General features: G+C 47.4%; 1 protein-coding gene across 2 annotated transcripts in view; it reads right to left on the bottom strand.

Moving 5' to 3' along the window:
* LOC100925158 (sodium channel protein type 5 subunit alpha) overlaps positions 1 to 17,983 on the bottom strand; it is a 124,939-nt gene that overhangs the window by 81,010 nt on the left and 25,946 nt on the right. For both annotated transcript variants that reach the window (XM_031952487.1, XM_031952494.1), the window contains exons 5-9: positions 16,284 to 16,375; positions 10,599 to 10,829; positions 7,351 to 7,414; positions 5,765 to 5,906; positions 4,396 to 4,593 (exon numbers count right to left, since the gene is read on the bottom strand). In XM_031952487.1, coding sequence (XP_031808347.1) covers positions 4,396 to 4,593; positions 5,765 to 5,906; positions 7,351 to 7,414; positions 10,599 to 10,829; positions 16,284 to 16,375 — 727 coding nt within the window. The remainder of the gene's footprint in view (positions 1 to 4,395; positions 4,594 to 5,764; positions 5,907 to 7,350; positions 7,415 to 10,598; positions 10,830 to 16,283; positions 16,376 to 17,983) is intronic.

Below are 17,983 nucleotides of genomic sequence, written 5' to 3'. Positions count from 1 at the left end.
GCCCTACATCTCTAATAGGTAGTTAGAGCATATAAAGACAGAATGTGGATATAATTCACTTTGATATGATGATATGAAAAAAAAATTAAGAATGAAAAAAGGGTTGTATTGGAAGAAGAGGAAAAGGGAAGGAAGATTAGGGCAAATTACATCATATGAAGAGGCGCAAAGATCTATTACAGTAGAGGAAAAGAATGGAGGCCACGAGCATTGTTTGAACCCTACTCTCATTGGATTTGGCTCAAAGAGGTAGTAACGTACACATTTAGTTGTGAATAGAAATTTATCTTATTCTATAGGGAAGTAGGAGAAAGAATGGGAAAGAAAGGGGAATAGGTGGCTGATAGAAGGGAGAGTGGAAATAGGAGGGAAAGAGGAAAGAAAAGAACTAGAAGGGAGAGCAGATTGAGGCAGGCAGCTGTCAGAAGCAAAACACTGGTGAGGAAGGGCAGGGTGAAAGGAGAGAAAAAATATAAATAGAATGGAAGGAAATACACAATTAGTAATTATAACTGTGAATGTGACTGATGAATTCCATAAAATGAAAGCGGGTGGCAGAGTGGGTTAAAACCACAATCCTACAATATGTTGTTTACAAGAAACACATTTGAAGCAGAGAGATACAGAGTAAAGGTAAAAGTTTGGAGCAGAATATATTATGCTGCAGCTGAAGTAAAAAAAGCAGGAGTATTAATCCTAATCTTAGATAAAGCAAAAATAGATCTAATTAAAAGACATAAGGAAGGAAAGTACATCTTGATAAAAGGCACCATAGAAAATGAAGCAACATCAACAATAAATATTGTTGATTCCAACTAGAATTGCAGCCAAATTTTTAGAGAAGTTAAGTGAATTACAGGAAGAAACAGACGGCAAAACTACTAGTGGGAGACCTCCACTTTTCCCTATCAAAACTAGGTAAATCTAACCATAAAATAAACAAGAAGGAAGTTAGAGAGATGTACAGAATTTTAGAAAAGTTAGATATGATAGATCTCTGGAGAAAAATTAATGGGGATAGAAAGGAATATACCATCTTCTCAGTAGTATATGACACCTACACAAAAATACACTATGACCAGATGGGATTTATACTAGGAATGCAGGGCTGATTCAATATTGGGGGAAAATCAGCCTAATTGACTATAACAATAACAAAAATAACAGAAATCATATGATTGTTTCAACAGAAAAAGCTTCTGACAAAATATAGCATCCATTCCTATTAAAAATAGCATAGGAATAAATGGCGTTTTCTTTAAAATAATAAGTAGCATCTATCTAAAACCATCAGCAAGCCTTATATGTAATGGGAATAAGCTAGAAGCTTTCCCAATAAGATCAGGGGTGAAACATAGATGTCCATTATCACTAATATTATTCAATTAATATTGTACTAAAAATGTTGGCTTTTGAAATAAGAGAAGGGAAAGAAATTGAAGGAATTAGAATAAGCAATTTGGAAACAAAACTATAATTCTTTGCAGATGATATGATGGTATACTTAAAGAATCCTAGATAATCAACTAAAAATCTACTTGCAACAATGAACAAATCAGCAAAGTTGTAGGATATAAAATAAATCCACATAAATCATCAACATTTTTCTTTGTTACCAACAAAGTCCAGCAGCAAGAGATATAAAGAGCAATTCTACTTAAAATAACTGTAGACAATATAAAATATTGGAGAGTGTATCTGCCAAGACAAACCTAGGAACTGCACAAACATAATTACAAGACAAGTTTCACAAAAATAAAGTCAGATCTAAACAATTGGAAAATTATCAATTGCTCATAGATGGGCTGAGCTAACATAATAAACGACAATTCTACATGAATTAATTTACTTATTCAGTGCCATACCTATCAACCTACCACAAATTTATTTTTCAGAGCTAGAAAAATAATAATAAAATCCACTTGGAAGAACAAAAGGTCAAGAATATCAAGAGTATTAATGAAAAAAATGCCAAGGAAGGTGGCCTAGCTGTAGTAGATCCAAAACTATATTATAATATGGCAATCATCAAAACTATTTGGTACTGGCTAAGAGAGTAGTGAATCAATGGAATAGGTTAGGTAGATAAGGCACTATAGTAGATAACTATAGTAATCTATTTCATAAATCCAAAGACTCCAGCTTCTGGGATAAGAACTCCCTATTTGACAAAAACTTCTGGGAAAACTGGAAAATAGTATGGCAGAAAATAGGCAGAGACCAACATCCTGTACCATATACCAAAGTAAAGTCAAAATGGGTACATGAGTTAGACATTAAGGGTGATAATCTAAGCAAATTAGGAGAGCAAAGAGTAGTTTACCTCTCAGCTCTGTGGAGAAGGGAAGAATTTATGACCAAACAAAAGCCAGAGAACATTAAGAAATAATTGAATATGAAAATGAATAACTTTGATTACATTGAAATTTTTGCCCACCAAAACCAATGCAACCAAGTTTAGAAGGAAAGCAGAAAATTGGGAAATAATTTTTAATGGTTTTCTGATAAATGTCTCATTTCTAAAATATATAAAAAGAATTGAGTCAAATTTATTAGAATACAAGTCATTCCCCAATTGATAGTCAAAGAATAGGACAGACAGATTTTAGATGAAGAAATTAAAGTTATCTATAGTCATATGATAAAATGCTCTAAATTACTAGAAATGCAAATTAAAACAATTCTGAGATACCACCTCATACCTAGCATGTCGGATAACATGACAGAAAAGGAAAGTAATAAATGTTGGAGAAGATGTGGGAAAATTGAAACTCTAATGATTTGTCGGTGGAGTGATGAACTGATCCAATCATTCTGGAGAGTAATTTCAAACTGTGCCCAAAGGGTTATAAAACTGTGCATACCCTTTGATTCAGCAATAACAGAACTAGGTCTGTATCTAAAAGAGATCATAAAAAGGGATAAGGAACCACATGGACAAAAATATAGCAGCTCTTCTTGTGGTGGCAAAGAATTGAAAATGGAGGGGATGCCTATCAATTGAGAAATGGCTGAATAAATTTGTTATAAGAATGTAATGGAATACTATTTTGCTATATAAAATGATGAACAGGCATATATTTCAGAAAAACTTTGGAAAATTTACATGAACTGATGCTGAATAAAGTGAGCAGAACCAGGAGAATCTTGTTCACAGTAATGACAACACTGTGTGATGATCAACTTTGATAGAGTTAGCCCTTCTCAGAATACAATGATCTAAGACAATTTCCAAAGCTTGAAAAATGCTATTCACATCCAGAGAAAGACCCATGGAGTCTGAATGCCAATTGAAGTAAGCTATTTTCACCTTTTTTCTTTTGTTTTTTCTTGTTTTCTACTTTTGTTTTAATTTCTTTTTTTTATAACATGACTAATGTGGTACTATGTTTAAAATCTGTATCAGATTGCTTGCTGTTTTGGGAGGGGAAGGAAAGGAGAGACACAAATTTGGAACTCAAAAATCTTTACAAAAATGAATATTGAAAACTATCTTTACGTGAAATTGGAAAATATAAGATACTATTAAGTACAAAATAAAATAAAATAAAAGTAAAAAATCATAACTAAAGGAAATGCTAAAAAAAATCCTATCTACCTCCAGGGAGTAAACTGGAATATTCTTAATGTAGAATTTTTTTTCTGCATCATAGTTAATGTAAAAATGTTTTGCATGACTTCATATTTATAATAGATGTCATATTTCTTGCCTTCTCAGTGAATAGGGGAAGGGGTTGAGTGAAGAATTTGGAATTGAATAAAAAAATTTAAACTTTTAAAAAAGAAATAATAGCATGTATAATAAGCACTAGCTGAGGCAGGACCCTTTCTGGGACTGGCTTGACCATTGGGTATACACAAAATCAGAGCAGAACCCCAGGGTGTGTCCTTGAATCTGATTCTCATATAGGAACTGATGACTAGCCGAGTCCCTTGGACTGCGGAGGAGAATTCAAGATGTGGAGAGCTGGTGGTGCTGAGGCTCTCTCAGAATAAAAAGGGTACTTCCAAAATGCTGGCAACTGAATGACTACGGGGAAAAATGATTGAGATGGGCAGAGAGAGAAGGGAAGAGTCTGAGGAAGTGAGGGATCCTTCCTGGGATGGGAAAGAGGGAGAGGAGTTCTAGATGGAGGAAGGATGGGTACAAAGATGCTGGGGCAGGGAGGGAGTGAAAGGGAAACCTAACAAAGTCCCTTTTTAAAATCCCTCAGGCCTCTTCTCGCTTTATGATAACGCTACAGAATAGAGCTTATTTTTGGAGCTGGCTCAGACTGGGGACTCCTTCTCTTTCACCCAAGGGATGTCCCAGAATGAATCCTCCACCCTTCCACCACAGACTTCTATCCACCTTGGTTCACTCAGCACACACACCCGAGCGAGTTGCTCACCAACCTCATGCTCCTTCTTAAGCATCTCCATGGCCTCCTGGAAGCGCTTCTCCTTCTCCTCGGTCTCAGCAATAGTGGCCTGATTCTGCTCCTCGTAGGCCATGGCCACCACAGCTAGGATCAGGTTCACCAGGTAGAAGGAGCCCAGAAAGATGACCAGCATGAAGAAGATCATGTAGATCTTCCCGGCAGATCTCAGCGTCTGGGAATGGGGGGAAGAGAGGGGAGAGAAAGCAAAGGTTCGACATACACCAGATGTTGCTAACAGAGTTGGGGAGTCCTTCCAAGGCTGCACACAATGCTCAGATAATCTACCCCAGATTTAGGTGGGTCTATAAAATATCCCCCACATGGAAGGAAAATGCTAGCTCCCTGTCCTTATGGAGGGAAGAATGGCCCACTGAGGAATGGCAGGTCTACCCTCCATGCGCAAGGGAGAATGTCCCACTTCCAGACAAGAGAATATCTTCCTTCCATATGGGGGCCAAATACTCTATATTCACTATAAGGAAGACTTTCAGATATCTAAAAGGGAGAAAGCCCCATACGTGACAGAGAGAATGCTGCACACCTTTAACGAGGGAAGAGCATTCCATGCCCATAAGAAGACAACGTCTCACGTGGAGTACAGGGAGGGTACGATGTCCCATATTCCTCTAGAAGGGAGACTATCCTGTGCCTAAGGGGAGGCTGTCCCACACAAGGAGGGGAGAATGTCGTGCATCCACTGGAGGCCAGACTGTTCTAAATTCATGCATGGGGGGAAAGTGTCCTTTGCTGTGTGTGTGTGAGGCAGTCAGGGTTAAATGACTCTCCTAGAATCTCACAGAGAGTTTGTGTCAAATTCTGAGGCCAGTTGAACTCAGCTCCTCCTCCCTCCAGGGCTAGCACTCTGTCCCTCTGCCAGCTGCCTGCCCCAGGATAGAGTCTGACATCCTCAGAGACAGGTAAGTAAGCATCCCTTAGCTAACAGTATCCCTTATAGCCAAAGGTGGGAATGATATCGAACCCCCAATGTTTGGACTGGTTCCTTTAAATACTAACTGAGCCTGTGTGGCTTTTAAACAAATACACATCCCTGGTGGCTCCAGGGGGAGCCTCCCTCTAAACTTCATGGGTCCAAGCTGCTTTATTCCCAATTGGGACCCATTCTGTCACCAGCGAGGCATCCCTGGTACCAGTGCCCCTGGAGAGGAGGCTTGGGGGAGCCCTGCCCTTGGGGATCTGTTATCCATGCCAGCCCTTGGGGTGAGCCAGGAATGGTGCAGTTGGGAGCCAGTGTGGGGTCTGACATGGAGCAGACTTGTGGGGAGAAGGGCCCTAGTCCCCCCTGACCCGGAGGCCAGAGCTAATCTGTCAGGCAAGACACACACCTGCTGGTAGAGACGCTCCCAGCAGTCTTGGGTCATCAGGCGGAAGAGCGCGAGGAAGGCCCAGCCAAAAGAGTCAAAGCTGGTGTAGCCGTAGTCGGGGTTTTCTCCAGCCTTCAGGCAGCGGTAACCCTCTGGACATGTCCTGTGAGCCAGACAAACTGGAACTATGAAATGGTCCTGCAGGGCCTCCTCCATCCCCCGTCAGGTACAGTTACATCTCTTCCCCTGGCTGAATGTGGACAGTCCCCTGGGGCTAAAGAGCTGGCTCTGGGCTCAGAGAGACCTGCCACCCGTGTGACTCTGAACAGGTCCCAACCTCCCTGAGCCTCAGTGTCCCTGTCTGTAAATGAGGGAGTTAATACCTCCAAGTTCACCAAGTTCTGGGAGGGCCAAAGGAGATAGTGCAAGTAAAAGGCCTACAAAAGTCAGGCCATGGGAGTAGCTTGGATCCGGGGGTGGGGAGAGTAAGGAGTCCAGCTTGTGGTCCTCAGGACTGGGAGGATGGGGGAGCTTCTATAGTAATAGAGAAGGTGGGGGAAGAGGCAGGACCCTGGAGAGAGTCCCCAGCCCAGCGCCTGCCCTCTCCCTCACAGCTTTCCTCTTGCTCTGATTTCACATCCCCACCGATGGCGAAGTATGATCCTCCCATCACAAGGGGGAAGTGTCCCACTGGGGGAAGGAAGGGGGCACCTCTCGTATCCACATGGAGGCTGTAGCTTTGCCCTCAGGAGTGGTCTTGAAGACAAGGCTGGAGGAGCACTTGTCAGAGGGGCTTTAGGAGGGACTCTCAGGCAGGAATGGGCTGGATGAAGGGCTACTCAGGCACCTTCTAGTTCCCAGGTGTGATGATGGCAGCAGGAAAGGTCTGAGTGTGTGTGTGTGTGTGTGTGTGTGTGCATGCGTGTGTGTGCTCAGAAACAGGAGAGCAAACCAGAATTTATAATACTTGGAAGACACCTTAGATCCAGGTCCACGTTCCTCATTTTACAGATGGGGAATCTGAGGCTCAGGCTTCTGAAAGGCAGTAAGCATTAGAGATGGGAACTGACTCCTAGCCTTGTCCAGCTGATTGCAGATCCCCTTAGAGGGATCAGTTAATTCTACCCCGGGATGTGGCTCTGGGGCAGGAGGAAGGCTACAGGTCAGAGCATGGGGAGGCCAGAAGGGAAGCTTTGTTTCTCCCCTGCCCATAACTGGTGAAAATTCTCATTCACAGCCCCAGAAATGCAGGGCCATGCCCTGGACAGATTTCTAGGGAAGGACAGGAACGAGGCGAGCCTGAGTCTCCTCTGAAATTTCCATCATGGGATCATACAGAGAGGTCTGGAAGGGACTTGGGACTAAGTCAACATCCCCCCGACAATCAACTGAGGCCCTGGGAGATTAAAATCTTTTCCCAAACTGGGATATAATCCCGGGCTCTCTGAGAAAGGGCCAGAAAGTCAGAGCTCTTTCCATCGCACTACTCTGCCTGGTCAGTGCCCAGGGAGCTCCAGGGAAGTGCCAGCATCCCCCACAGAGGAGGAAAGGGGGGCAGGCAACAGATCTGGTAAGAAACGCCTCCCCCAGGTGGGAGCACCACGTACCCAGCATCTGAGCTGTTCCCACAGAGCAACACGTCTGAGGTTCCGTTCTTCAACAAATAGTTTTCTGGAAGAAAAAGGTGGGGGGACCATGAGGCTCAAAACACTTCCCTAACCACGTGGGTCTTTCCATTTCCATTTAACTGCTTGAGCCCATATGGACTCAAGTTCTAAGAGCCAGAGCTCTTTCATCTCCAGGCTAAAGGCTCCCAATGATTCCTGACACTCCCGATGATTCCCTGGCGCTCCCAACCCCTCCCATTTCGATCCACAACGAGTATTTATTAAGCACCTACTATGTGCTGGGCTCTAGGATGCAAGGACAGAGAAGATGGTCCCTATTCTCAATGAGCCTCTGTTTAAGTGGGAGCCACAGGAAGAGCTCCGTTATATACCGACATATACAAACTGAATCAATACAAAGCTGCACAGATTAGTTTTAAAGGAGGCAGTTGGGACAAGGGCACAGGCCAGTGGAGATCAGCAGGGCTCAGTCACGTCTGTCTGTCCCCAGGGGGTTCTCCACATGGCATCTGTCCCAGCCTTGGAACACGGGCCCCGGGCCGGCTGCTGGCCAAGTACTCCTTGGAGAGATGGCTTCCTGAGGCCCCCAGGCCTGCCCTGACCACACTCCCTGGGGAGGGAAGGACAAGCTGGCTTGGGAGGGTTCCGGACGCCTTCTCTTCCCCCTCCCTGCTTTTCAATCTTTCCTCCTGGCCTGGTTCCCTTCAGTCAATAAATGGCCTTGGGCCCCTCAATCCTTTCCTTTAAGAAAGATCCATCTCTTCTTTAGATCTCTTGGGCTTTGTCCACCTCAGGGCTGCTAATGGTGGATGTCCCAGCAGACTCCGACCTGATCCCTCTTTTCCTCCTCCTTTAAGCTCGCATCTCATGAGCTTCTGGGCATTCAGTTCCGTCCCTGTGCTGAGGATTCCCATGTCGCCTTACCCACGATCCCTCTGATGACCCCCAACCTTGTGCCACTGACTGCCAACTGGGAATCTCATAGATGTCCCAAAGACGACTCTGGGATGTGTCCAAGACAGAGCTTATCTTCCTTCTTCCTGCCTCTTCCCCCACCTTCCCTATTACTATGGCAGGCCCCCCGTCCTCCCAGTCCTGAGGTTCCCGACCCGGACTCCTCACTCTCCCACCCCCAGATCCAAGCTACTCCTAAGGCCTGGAGATTTGACTCCCCTTTTTCTTCCTGTGGCTACAGACTCTCATCACCTCACACTCACACCATCACTGGTGGACCAGCTCTCCCTTTTCCAATCTATCCTCCTTCCAGGCATCAAAGTGACTTTCCTCAAGCCCAAGTCTACAGCATCTCCTTCCTCAATAAACCCCAGTGGCTCCCTATCACCTTTAGGAAATGTGTCAAATGTGGGGCAAATAGGGCAGAGACGCTCCAGAATGTTGTCAGCCCAGATTAAAATATAAATTGGGAAATAGGTATCAAAATTAATAAAAACATGATAAAACATAAATAGCTTTGCTTTTTTTTTTTTTTTTTTTTGCTGAGGCAATTGGGGTTAAGTGACTTGCCCAGGGTCACACAGCTGGGAAATGTTAAATGTCTGAGGTCACATTTGAATTCAGATCCTCCTGACTTTAGGGCTGGTGGTCTATTTATTGTACTGCCCAGATGCCCCAATAGCTTTACATTTTAAAACTGATTCAATATATGGCCCACAAGGATCCTTACCTACGATTCAGTAGTTCTGTTGACTTTGACACTATTGACCAACTATGAAATCCTCTGGATGGCATTCAAAGCCCTTCACACTTCCCCCCCTTCTCTAGTCTTGTGAAAGCTTCTTTCTTTCTCCCCCATGCTCCTTAGTCCAGCACTCTGGCCTCCAGCCATTTTCTCTGGCGTCCCCTGAATCTGGACCATCTCCCTCCTCACCTCTACCTCCTGGCATCTCTACCTTCCCCACATCCTCTTGAGGCTGGTTCCTCCCCCTGCTGATTATCTGCATTTGATCCTGTGCAGGTGTTTGCACTTTGTGTCCCCCGTAGACAGTGAGCTCATTGGGAATAGGGAATGATCTTGGCATCTTAGCCAATGCCCAGCACACAACAGCCTTAATAAAAGGCATTAACTGACATTCTGACCCTTCCCCTTTAGAGGTAACTTCTAGAAGGAGTCCCAGATGCCTGCTGCCCCTGCCCGTTCCTCAGTTCCGGGTGCCCCGGATTCCCTTCAGGGCCTGGTGCTTCTCTAGCTCCTGAAGATTCTTTTTGATCATTTTAAATGGTATTTTATTTTCCCAAATACGCAAAGATAATTTGCAACATTCACCTTTGCAAAAGTTTGCGTTCCAGACTTTTCTCCCTCTCCCCCATCCCTCCCCAGACAGCAAGCCTTCTGCTGTCTCCTGGAGGTTCTGGACCACTTGGCGCACAGATTTCCAACGAGAAGGACTTCGGAGGCTGCGCAACCTAAACTCCTCATTTCACAAACGAGCTCGCTGATTCCTAACATGGAGATCCCAGACTATGTGAATCTTGGAACTCATCTAGTCTCCCCCAATGGGGCCAAGAGGAAAAGGCACCCACCCAAACTCACGGAGACCAGCTGGGGGCAGAGAACAGGAAACAAGAGTTCACGAAGCACCTACTATGTGCCAGGCACTTTGCCAACACAATCTTCAACAATTCAGACAATGCTGGGAATCAGTGCCACATTGCCTCTATTTTACAGTTGAGGGAACTGAGGAGACATTAGGTGATTTGTCCCAGGTCCCTGAAGCTGAATTTGAATTTAAGTCTTTCTAAGTCTCCACTATGGCTATTTATTAAGGGCCCTTCTGTGCCAGGCACTGTACTCACTAAGCCTTGGGAATACAAAGATGAAATAGGGAGCAAACCCTGATTTTAAGGGGTACTAAGGGGCAGGCACAGAATTTGCACTCTGGTCCTCTGGTTCTCCATGGCGTGAGCTTTCCCTTATTCATACTTCCTTCTCGAGCTTTCCCTTATTCATACTTCCTTCTCATTCTCTGTTCTTCTGTTTGTTTTGTGTGCAGAGCTCTCTCACCTGCTCCTCTTCCTACATCTCTGACGGTTCCATCTTGATCTCCTCAGTCTGTCAGTTTATCTTTCCCTTCCCAACTCTTTAAGCAGACACTGCTCCCTCAGCCACTGGACCTCCCATCGTTTATCTCAAAGCATCCTTTAAAAAAGCTATATCTGCCGGCTCCCTGTCTCCCCTGGCTCCAGGGACCCCAAAAGGAAGCAAGTACCTGGGCTGCTGATGTACTCCTCTACCGACTCCCAGATTTGCCCCTCGGACACCACAGTGCCATTGGTCCCATTCAGGACCACAAAGTCCCGCACACATTTGTTCCGCAAATTGCCCATGAAAAGCTGGAGCCCTATGAGAGCAAAGACGCTCAGGCAGAACACAGTGAGGACCATCACGTCAGCGAGCTTCTTTACTGACTGGATCAGGGCCCCCACGATGGTCTTCAGGCCTGGGGAGAGAAGATCAGGAGGTCAGAGGCTGGCTAGAGGCCGTGACTCCAGGTGCTATGGGGCTTGGAGCCGGGTGACATCTTAACTTTCTTGGAGAGAAGCTCTTTTAAGCCTGAGTGGGCTTAGAGCCCGGGAACACCCCAGCAATCTAAGGGGGGCCTTCCTGGACCTGGAGATCTGGGGAAAAAGGATACCCTCATCCAGCAAGGCTAAGGGGCACCGGACTTGGGAATGCCCAGGTCATGAGGAAGGCCCCTGGGCCCTGCTAGTGGGATCGGGCTGGGGTGGACAGGCCCGTATAGTGAAGTGGGGATCAATATTAGGCTTGAACCTCACTTTGCCCAGATCCGGCCTTTGCTACTTCCTGAATTTCCAGGGGATCCAGGGGACATGCATGGGGCCTTCGGGGGGGAACAGACAGTTTGGGGCTGAGGGAGTTGGAACTGTCCAGCCCAGGGGAACTCGGGCTCAGACTTTGCTCATGGGAATGGCAACTCTCTCTCCCTAGGTCAGTTTGGGTGGAATAAAAACATACAAACAAAAACACTAAAAAAAACACCTAGTCCGGACTCCTCACTGCCAAACAATCGGGGGTCCCTACAACGGTTAACAAAGGAGTAGTGGAGAACACTGGAGGGGGTCACGAAGGAACACACATTCAGAAATTGCTCCCAAGCCCAGTCGGGTCTGGAAGAGGCTGTGAGAACTTAGCTCCCTCCTTTCTGGGTCAACCATCCCAGGGAATGGTATTCTTCAAGAAGGGATGGCCATGGTGGGGAATCTTGGGACCTCAAAATGGTGCTTGTCCTTCCCCGACCCCTCGCAGGCTCATGACAACTTTGGGCTTGTCACCCCAGGGAGACTGAGAGGTGCTCCTGAGAGTGGCAGCAGGAGGACCAGGCTGCCTGACTTTGGACGGGGGTCTCCACCTCCTTCCCAACCTCTCGCTCTCACCTGGAAGAGCCCTTTCTCCTCTGTCTCTTTCTGTCTCTGTTTCCAATTGTCTATCTCTGTCTCTTTCCTCCCTCTTGCCTCATAAATCTGACTATACTACAGACAGAGGTCTCTGAAAATGGGCCCTGGGGATGGAGATGCTTCTGATTGCCCTAGAAATTCATGCTGACATCCCTGGAGGGAAGGAGAGAATTGTCACAGGGTGGCAGGGGGAAGGGTTCATCAGATAGAGCACAAAACATCTTTATTGGAAGGAACATGGCCTCAGGCCTTACCCTCAGGGTTGAAAGAGTGGGCCAGGGAGGAAAGAAGGAAAGGAAGGGAAAGTCTCCAAGGAGGGAGGAGGGGAAGGTGGGAAAAGGGGACAAAGAGGAAGAAGAGAAGGAAAGGGAGAGGAGAAGGGCCATATAAGAAGAAAACATGTTATAGCCCACCCTCTAGAAATCCCCAAGTGGGATTCCCCCTGATTTATCTGTTACCCAGCTAGGGTCCCTGAGGGACTTCCCATTTAGTAAAAGAAGCAAAATGATGTGAATGCATTCAATCTGTCCATAGTACTAAGGTTATTCTTCTAAGAAAAAGCCAGGCTGAGAAATCTCGTCTTGTTTCCCACAGATGGTGGCTGGATTTTGGCCCCCTCTCGCCCCAGCCTTTGGAGGTCTCACTCTGGCCCCGGCTGCCCGTCAGCAGCTCTGGCTCCCACAGATTAAAGAGGGAAGAGAAGCCGGGCTCCCCACATTTGCCACATCTGTGATTAAAGCGATCCATTCTCAAGCTGGTTAATCCATTAACCCCCCCACGGTGGCTGTGTCAGAGTGATCCAAACAGAAGTCAGGAAGCAGAGAAGGAGGGCGCACCAAACAGTGGGAAACAAAACTTTCCCCGTGAGCACGCCTCTGGCTGTGAGAAAGTGAAGAGATGCTCCAGGCATCCTGCGGGAGAAAAAAGCCTCCCCGGAGATGTTGGCAACCACCTGGGGGAGAAGGCTCGGCGGGACCGGCGGGTACCGAGACACTCTGGAGGGAGGCCATCCGAGGAGAGGGGCCCCAACCGCTCATCTTTCTGGGGCGAGCTCTCTCCCCTGCCCAAGAGGACCTGCAATGTAAGGATGGGGCCTCAAGCTCTGTTATCGAGAGGGGGGACAAGTCTGTGGGGGGCCCAGAGGCTCCAAGAGGCCAGAAAAAAGCCAGGCTGAGCCAGTCTCCTCCTTGTACAGGAAAGGCCCAGAGAGTTCAGTAAGTTTGCCCAAAGTCAAACAGGAAGAAATGGGCAGAATTGGGAGTCAAAGCCCAGTTATGAGACTCTAAGGCTCAAACTTTTCGCACTTTTTTTTTTCTTTTTGTCAAAGTATGACAAAAGTGTGCTTTGATTTTAGTTATCAGGGAAATCTCTGTCTATAGCTACATCTATATCCCTATAGATATGTGTCTGTATTATGTATATAAATAGCTATCTGTCTGGTAGCCTATCTGTTTGTGTATCTGTCTATTTAGCTGTCTTTGTATCTATCTATTATTTCTGTCTATTTATACATCTGTCTATCTATTTATCTCTCTGTCTTTGTATCTATTATCTTGCTATCTATCCTCTCTCTCTCTATCTATCTATCTGTCTGTCTGTCTGTCATTTCATCTGTCTATCCATCTGTCTATCTCCTGAATCATTTGGTCTTAATGACCTATTATCACACTTTGCCCAGAAAGAGCCCCAGAGAAGGAAGAGCCCACTGGGAACTCCCAGTGAGGAAATTCTCTCTGCCCTGCAGACCGGCACCTGCTCTGAAATGTCTCAGCTTACGGAGACGGCCCCAGAGCCAGCTCCTCTTCCATGACTCCATACTGTCTCTTATCCTATCTTATCATGTAACACCCTGCCCCCACCCCAGCTAAAAGCTTCTCCCATATTTGAAAAAGATTGTCTTTATGTCTGTGGGAGAATTTGGGGGCAAAATCATGGAAAGATCCAAAAGGATCCAAAAGGAATCCATTAAATATATTCCCATCCCTGGGGTTGTAGCCAAGACATGGAATGAGAGGAAGCAAAGGGCTACCGGAAGGGCCTCTGTCTGTGTTCCTTGGACACCTGAAGTCAGTCAGATGGCAGAATCTCAAGAGGTGGATGGGAACCTGCTCTGCAGGACACCTAACACATGCTCATCCACCTTCTCAAAGACCTCTGTGGCAGGAAAGTCCGCACTTCTCAAGGCAGCTCATTCCACTTGGGAGCAGCCCTGGTTATTAAGAAATTTCCTGACATCGAGCTCAAATCTTCCCTTTGCTTCTTCCTTCCACTGCCCCAGTTCCATTCCCTGGCACTAACAGAATAATCCTGATCACAACCCAGCCCTTCTTACTAAAGCTTCCAGTTTGCCTTTTCCCATTTTTCTCGCCTATCTATCCAAACATCTAAACCTTGGGAGTTTGGGCTATGGCTGTCCTATGGCTCGGGTTTGGGCCCAGTCCTATTCTAGCTTGTCAGGGTCTTTCCTAAATGGTGCCCGGAGCTGGGCATGGCCCTGCAGATGAGGTCTCCCCAGGCTAGAGCCAGAAGGCTGAGACCTTGACAGGTTACAGAGGCGGACCAAAGTGGAGTCAGACGAATGGCCCACTCTTAGGTCCAAATGCCAAGTCTTGCAGCCAGGGTGGGCTGGGAAGGGGGAGCCTGTGAGATGGGTTGGTGGGGAGAGGGAGCAGGACTGTCTGCAGTCTTGAAACCAGGGCTATCTCCCTGCCGCCACAGACGAGAGGAGCTCTACTTCCACTCTTCTCCTACCCAAGTTTGAGCAGGGACCATCTCTTTAACTTTGGTTAGCCTCAGTTTCTTTATTTGTAAGATAAGGATAAATAATCCTTTTTTTCCCCATTTATGTGAGAAAACCCTCAGTAATCTGTAAAGCATGATCTAAATGTGAAAAATGCTGGCTGGGCATCCAGGGACCTGTCCCTGAGCTTGGGAAATGCCCTTTTCTGTGAGCTTTGGTTGCCCCAACTTTAGACCAGTGGGGAGAGACCTGCCCTGGCTGGAAAGCTGGACTAGGCTTCAGGAGGAACTGAATTCAGAGCTGCTGCCTCATTCATTCAGGCTGTGCCATCTCTGGATGGCAGAGAGAAAAGGCGAGACCCGGACTCGATTCCCAAGGCCCCGCCGAGCTCTGAATCCCTGAAGAGCCAGGTTCCTTCCAGCCCTTGCCAACCTGGAGATGACCCTGCTGCTTGTCCCAGCATTTCAGGCCTTTGAGCCTTCTCTCTCATTCTGGCAGGAACACATGTCCCTGGAACAAAGGCACGGACACGTACCCTGCCACGTCCACCCCCCTTAAATGGCCGTGCTAGTCATGCCTGAAAATCAAAACCTGCTCCCTCGCTCTCCCTCCGCCTTCTCTGCTCCCACTGTCAGACCCAAGGGCTGCTCTGACTGTTCAAAATGGAGCCAGGATCACCAGTGACTCTAAGAGACTTTCGGGACCATTTCCCCTCTGCTCTGGGTAGACTCCCAGAGGAATCTCCCTCCTTAGGATAGAAAGAGCTTCGCTCTCTGCGTGGCCTGGGGCGTGCCCTAAATCTGATTGTGGTCCAGTGTGAGCAGGTGAGAGATCTCTCTCTCAAGCCCCCCCCCAGGGCTGACAGGGGGAGGGCTGCATCCCCCCCTTTCCCGGGATGGCCTCCCTGCAGAGGGGGTTTGCCGAGGGCTGTTGCCAACGTCTGCCGGGGAGCATGGCCCGCTGAAGCTGCCATGCATGAACTGCTAGATCTTCTACCTTGCCATGCAGCTTACATCTGTGAAACACCAAGGCTGAAGGAGACCTGTCCAAAGATTACACTATTGGTTTAAAAAATAGAGTCTGTGGGTCGGGGGTGGCGGGAGGGGGGCATCCGGCACCAGGCCCCAGGGGTCTTGTGGATGCCTTTGTTGCCAGCCTCGGAGTGGGGGGGGGGAGTGGAGGGAGTAACGGGGCAGTTGATCTGCCGGCTAAGCCTGGAGAGAATAAAAGCTGTCTTATTCTTGGAACAATGTCATAATACCGGCTTCCCAAGATCGTTCCTGCTGGAGTCGCGTTTGGGTTTGCCTGTCAAACAGAAATACTTTGGGAGGAAGCTCTGAGCTTAAAGCTCCATCTCATTGGAAGACCAGAATGAGGCTTGGGTAATAATAATAATAATAATAACAATAATAACAATAAATTTGGCAATATTTGAGACCCCTGCAAATTGGCTCAGGAGCCTTTGAAGAGAGGACTTTGCTCCCCAAGAAATCCATCTCCCCCCACGCTGCGGGGGCCGGAAGAGCTTCCGGACAGAGCGATGGAGTGGGGCCGGGGGAGCCGGGCCCGTGGACCACACAGACTCGGGGCGGTGTATTCTAGGACAGGAATATCCTCTAGGGATGTCCATTCCCAAAGCGTGTGGCCGCCTCTGGGCCGCGACACGGCGGAATGGAGCGGGGAGAGTGGAGGGTGGGGCGTCTGTCAGTCCAGCCTTGATGTTTGACCTGATTTTCACCTGAAATGACCGATATAGTTTTCAGGGCCCGGAGAACGCGGAAGGTTCGTAAGGCTGAGACATTGCCCAGGTCCACAAATTCAGTGGTGTATCTGTAACAAGGGAAAGGCATACACAAGACAGTGACGAGACGCCAGCAGAAAACAACAGTCAAGGGGACGAGGGACAAGGGGACAGAGAGAAAGTCACTTGGAGTTGCGAGCTTCGAGCGGGGGGATGTCCGGGGCCTTACCTGGGATAACTGAAATAGTTTTTAGAGCTCTCAGGACTCTGAAAGTTCGAAGAGCCGACAAATTCCCTAGTTTTATATTTTCTGATACATACCTGCAGAATCAAACCACAGTTATGGGGAATTAAAAAAAAGAGAGAGCACACCCTCCCCCCCCCCACCCCCAACCCCCAGGAGCTCTCCCTGGGACTCTCTCAGGGAAAGGAAGCCCAAGGGGGGGATCTAGACAGGAGGCCCCCACATGGGGTCACCGGCAATGCCAGAGGTGGGTGATCCTCCCGCCAGTTAGAGCGGCTCAGGGAGCAGAAATAATGGAGGAAGAGTCAGGTTTCTCGGGGGGGGGGGGGTCAGAAGAGGGATGCAAGGGCTAATCAGAGGGGCCCTGCCCTGGCCCACAAAGGGAAGGGGAGCCTCTCCACACCTGCCCCCAATTCTTTTCTCCTGAAAAAAAAATGGTAGAGGAAGTAGATTTCATCAGTAGTGGGGAATCATGGGAAATCCCTTTCACAGGCACAAACCAGGACCTGTTCTGTAATGTATGCCATGAAAAGGAGAAGGGAATTGCCCAGGCTAAGTCGTCAGAATTTGAAATTAGGCCTCCTTGGTTCTCTTGCTTTTCCTTTCCCCTCAACTATCTTGATGACTCAGGGATACTTTCTTGTTATTATTCCACTTCTGACACTTGGATGAGCTTAGGTAAGGGGCTCTCCCTCTCTCGGCCTCAGTTTTCTCATTGGTAAAATGGGCTTGATCTCGACGGCTCCTTCCATCTCTACATCTTTGTCATGGATCATTGTTAGATCTCTCTCTTGTTCTCCATTTCATTCTAGGCTGATGTTATCCACCTTATCACTAGGTTCTGCGTCTCTCTCTGTGTCAACAGAGCTAATGTCAATGGAGAGAAGTCTGGCCCTTCAGAGGCTCCGAAAGACTTCCAGAAGGATTTTTCAGACCAGGGGAGCCTGAGTAACCTTCCCACCATCCTCTGCCCCAAACAACCATCCCTAAATGGGAGCGGTCATTGGTTGCAATCACCCTTCACCTCCAATGGAAAGATGGTGCACAAGGCCTAAGAAGGTGTCACATAATAGTCCCATTTTTCTAATTAGCACAGGGATGGAGAACTGTGTTTGGACTCAAAGGATCTGGATTCAAGTCCCAGCTTTGGGATGCTCTGGCACCATGGACAGCTCTGAGGACTTGTCCAGCTCTGCAGATCTTAGAAATTTTATGTCTAGAACATGGCTTCTTAACTTGGGGTCTGGGAATTTTGAGTGTGTGTATGTGTGTGAGTGTGCATGTGTGAGTGTGAGTGAGTGTGTGTCTGAGTGTGTGTGTGCATGCACACATGTGTGTGACTATGTGTGAGTGTGTGTGTTAGTGTGAGTGTGTGTGTGTGGTTGTATGTGTATGTGTGCACGTGTGTGAGTGTGACTATGTGTATGTTAGTGCGTGTATGTGAGTGTGAGTG

This window comes from Sarcophilus harrisii, chromosome 1 (genome assembly GCF_902635505.1).
Source record: "Sarcophilus harrisii chromosome 1, mSarHar1.11, whole genome shotgun sequence".
Classification (NCBI taxonomy): domain Eukaryota; kingdom Metazoa; phylum Chordata; class Mammalia; order Dasyuromorphia; family Dasyuridae; genus Sarcophilus; species Sarcophilus harrisii.
Note: the sequence above shows the minus strand (reverse complement) of the source record. Positions and strands in the feature narration are given on the sequence as shown.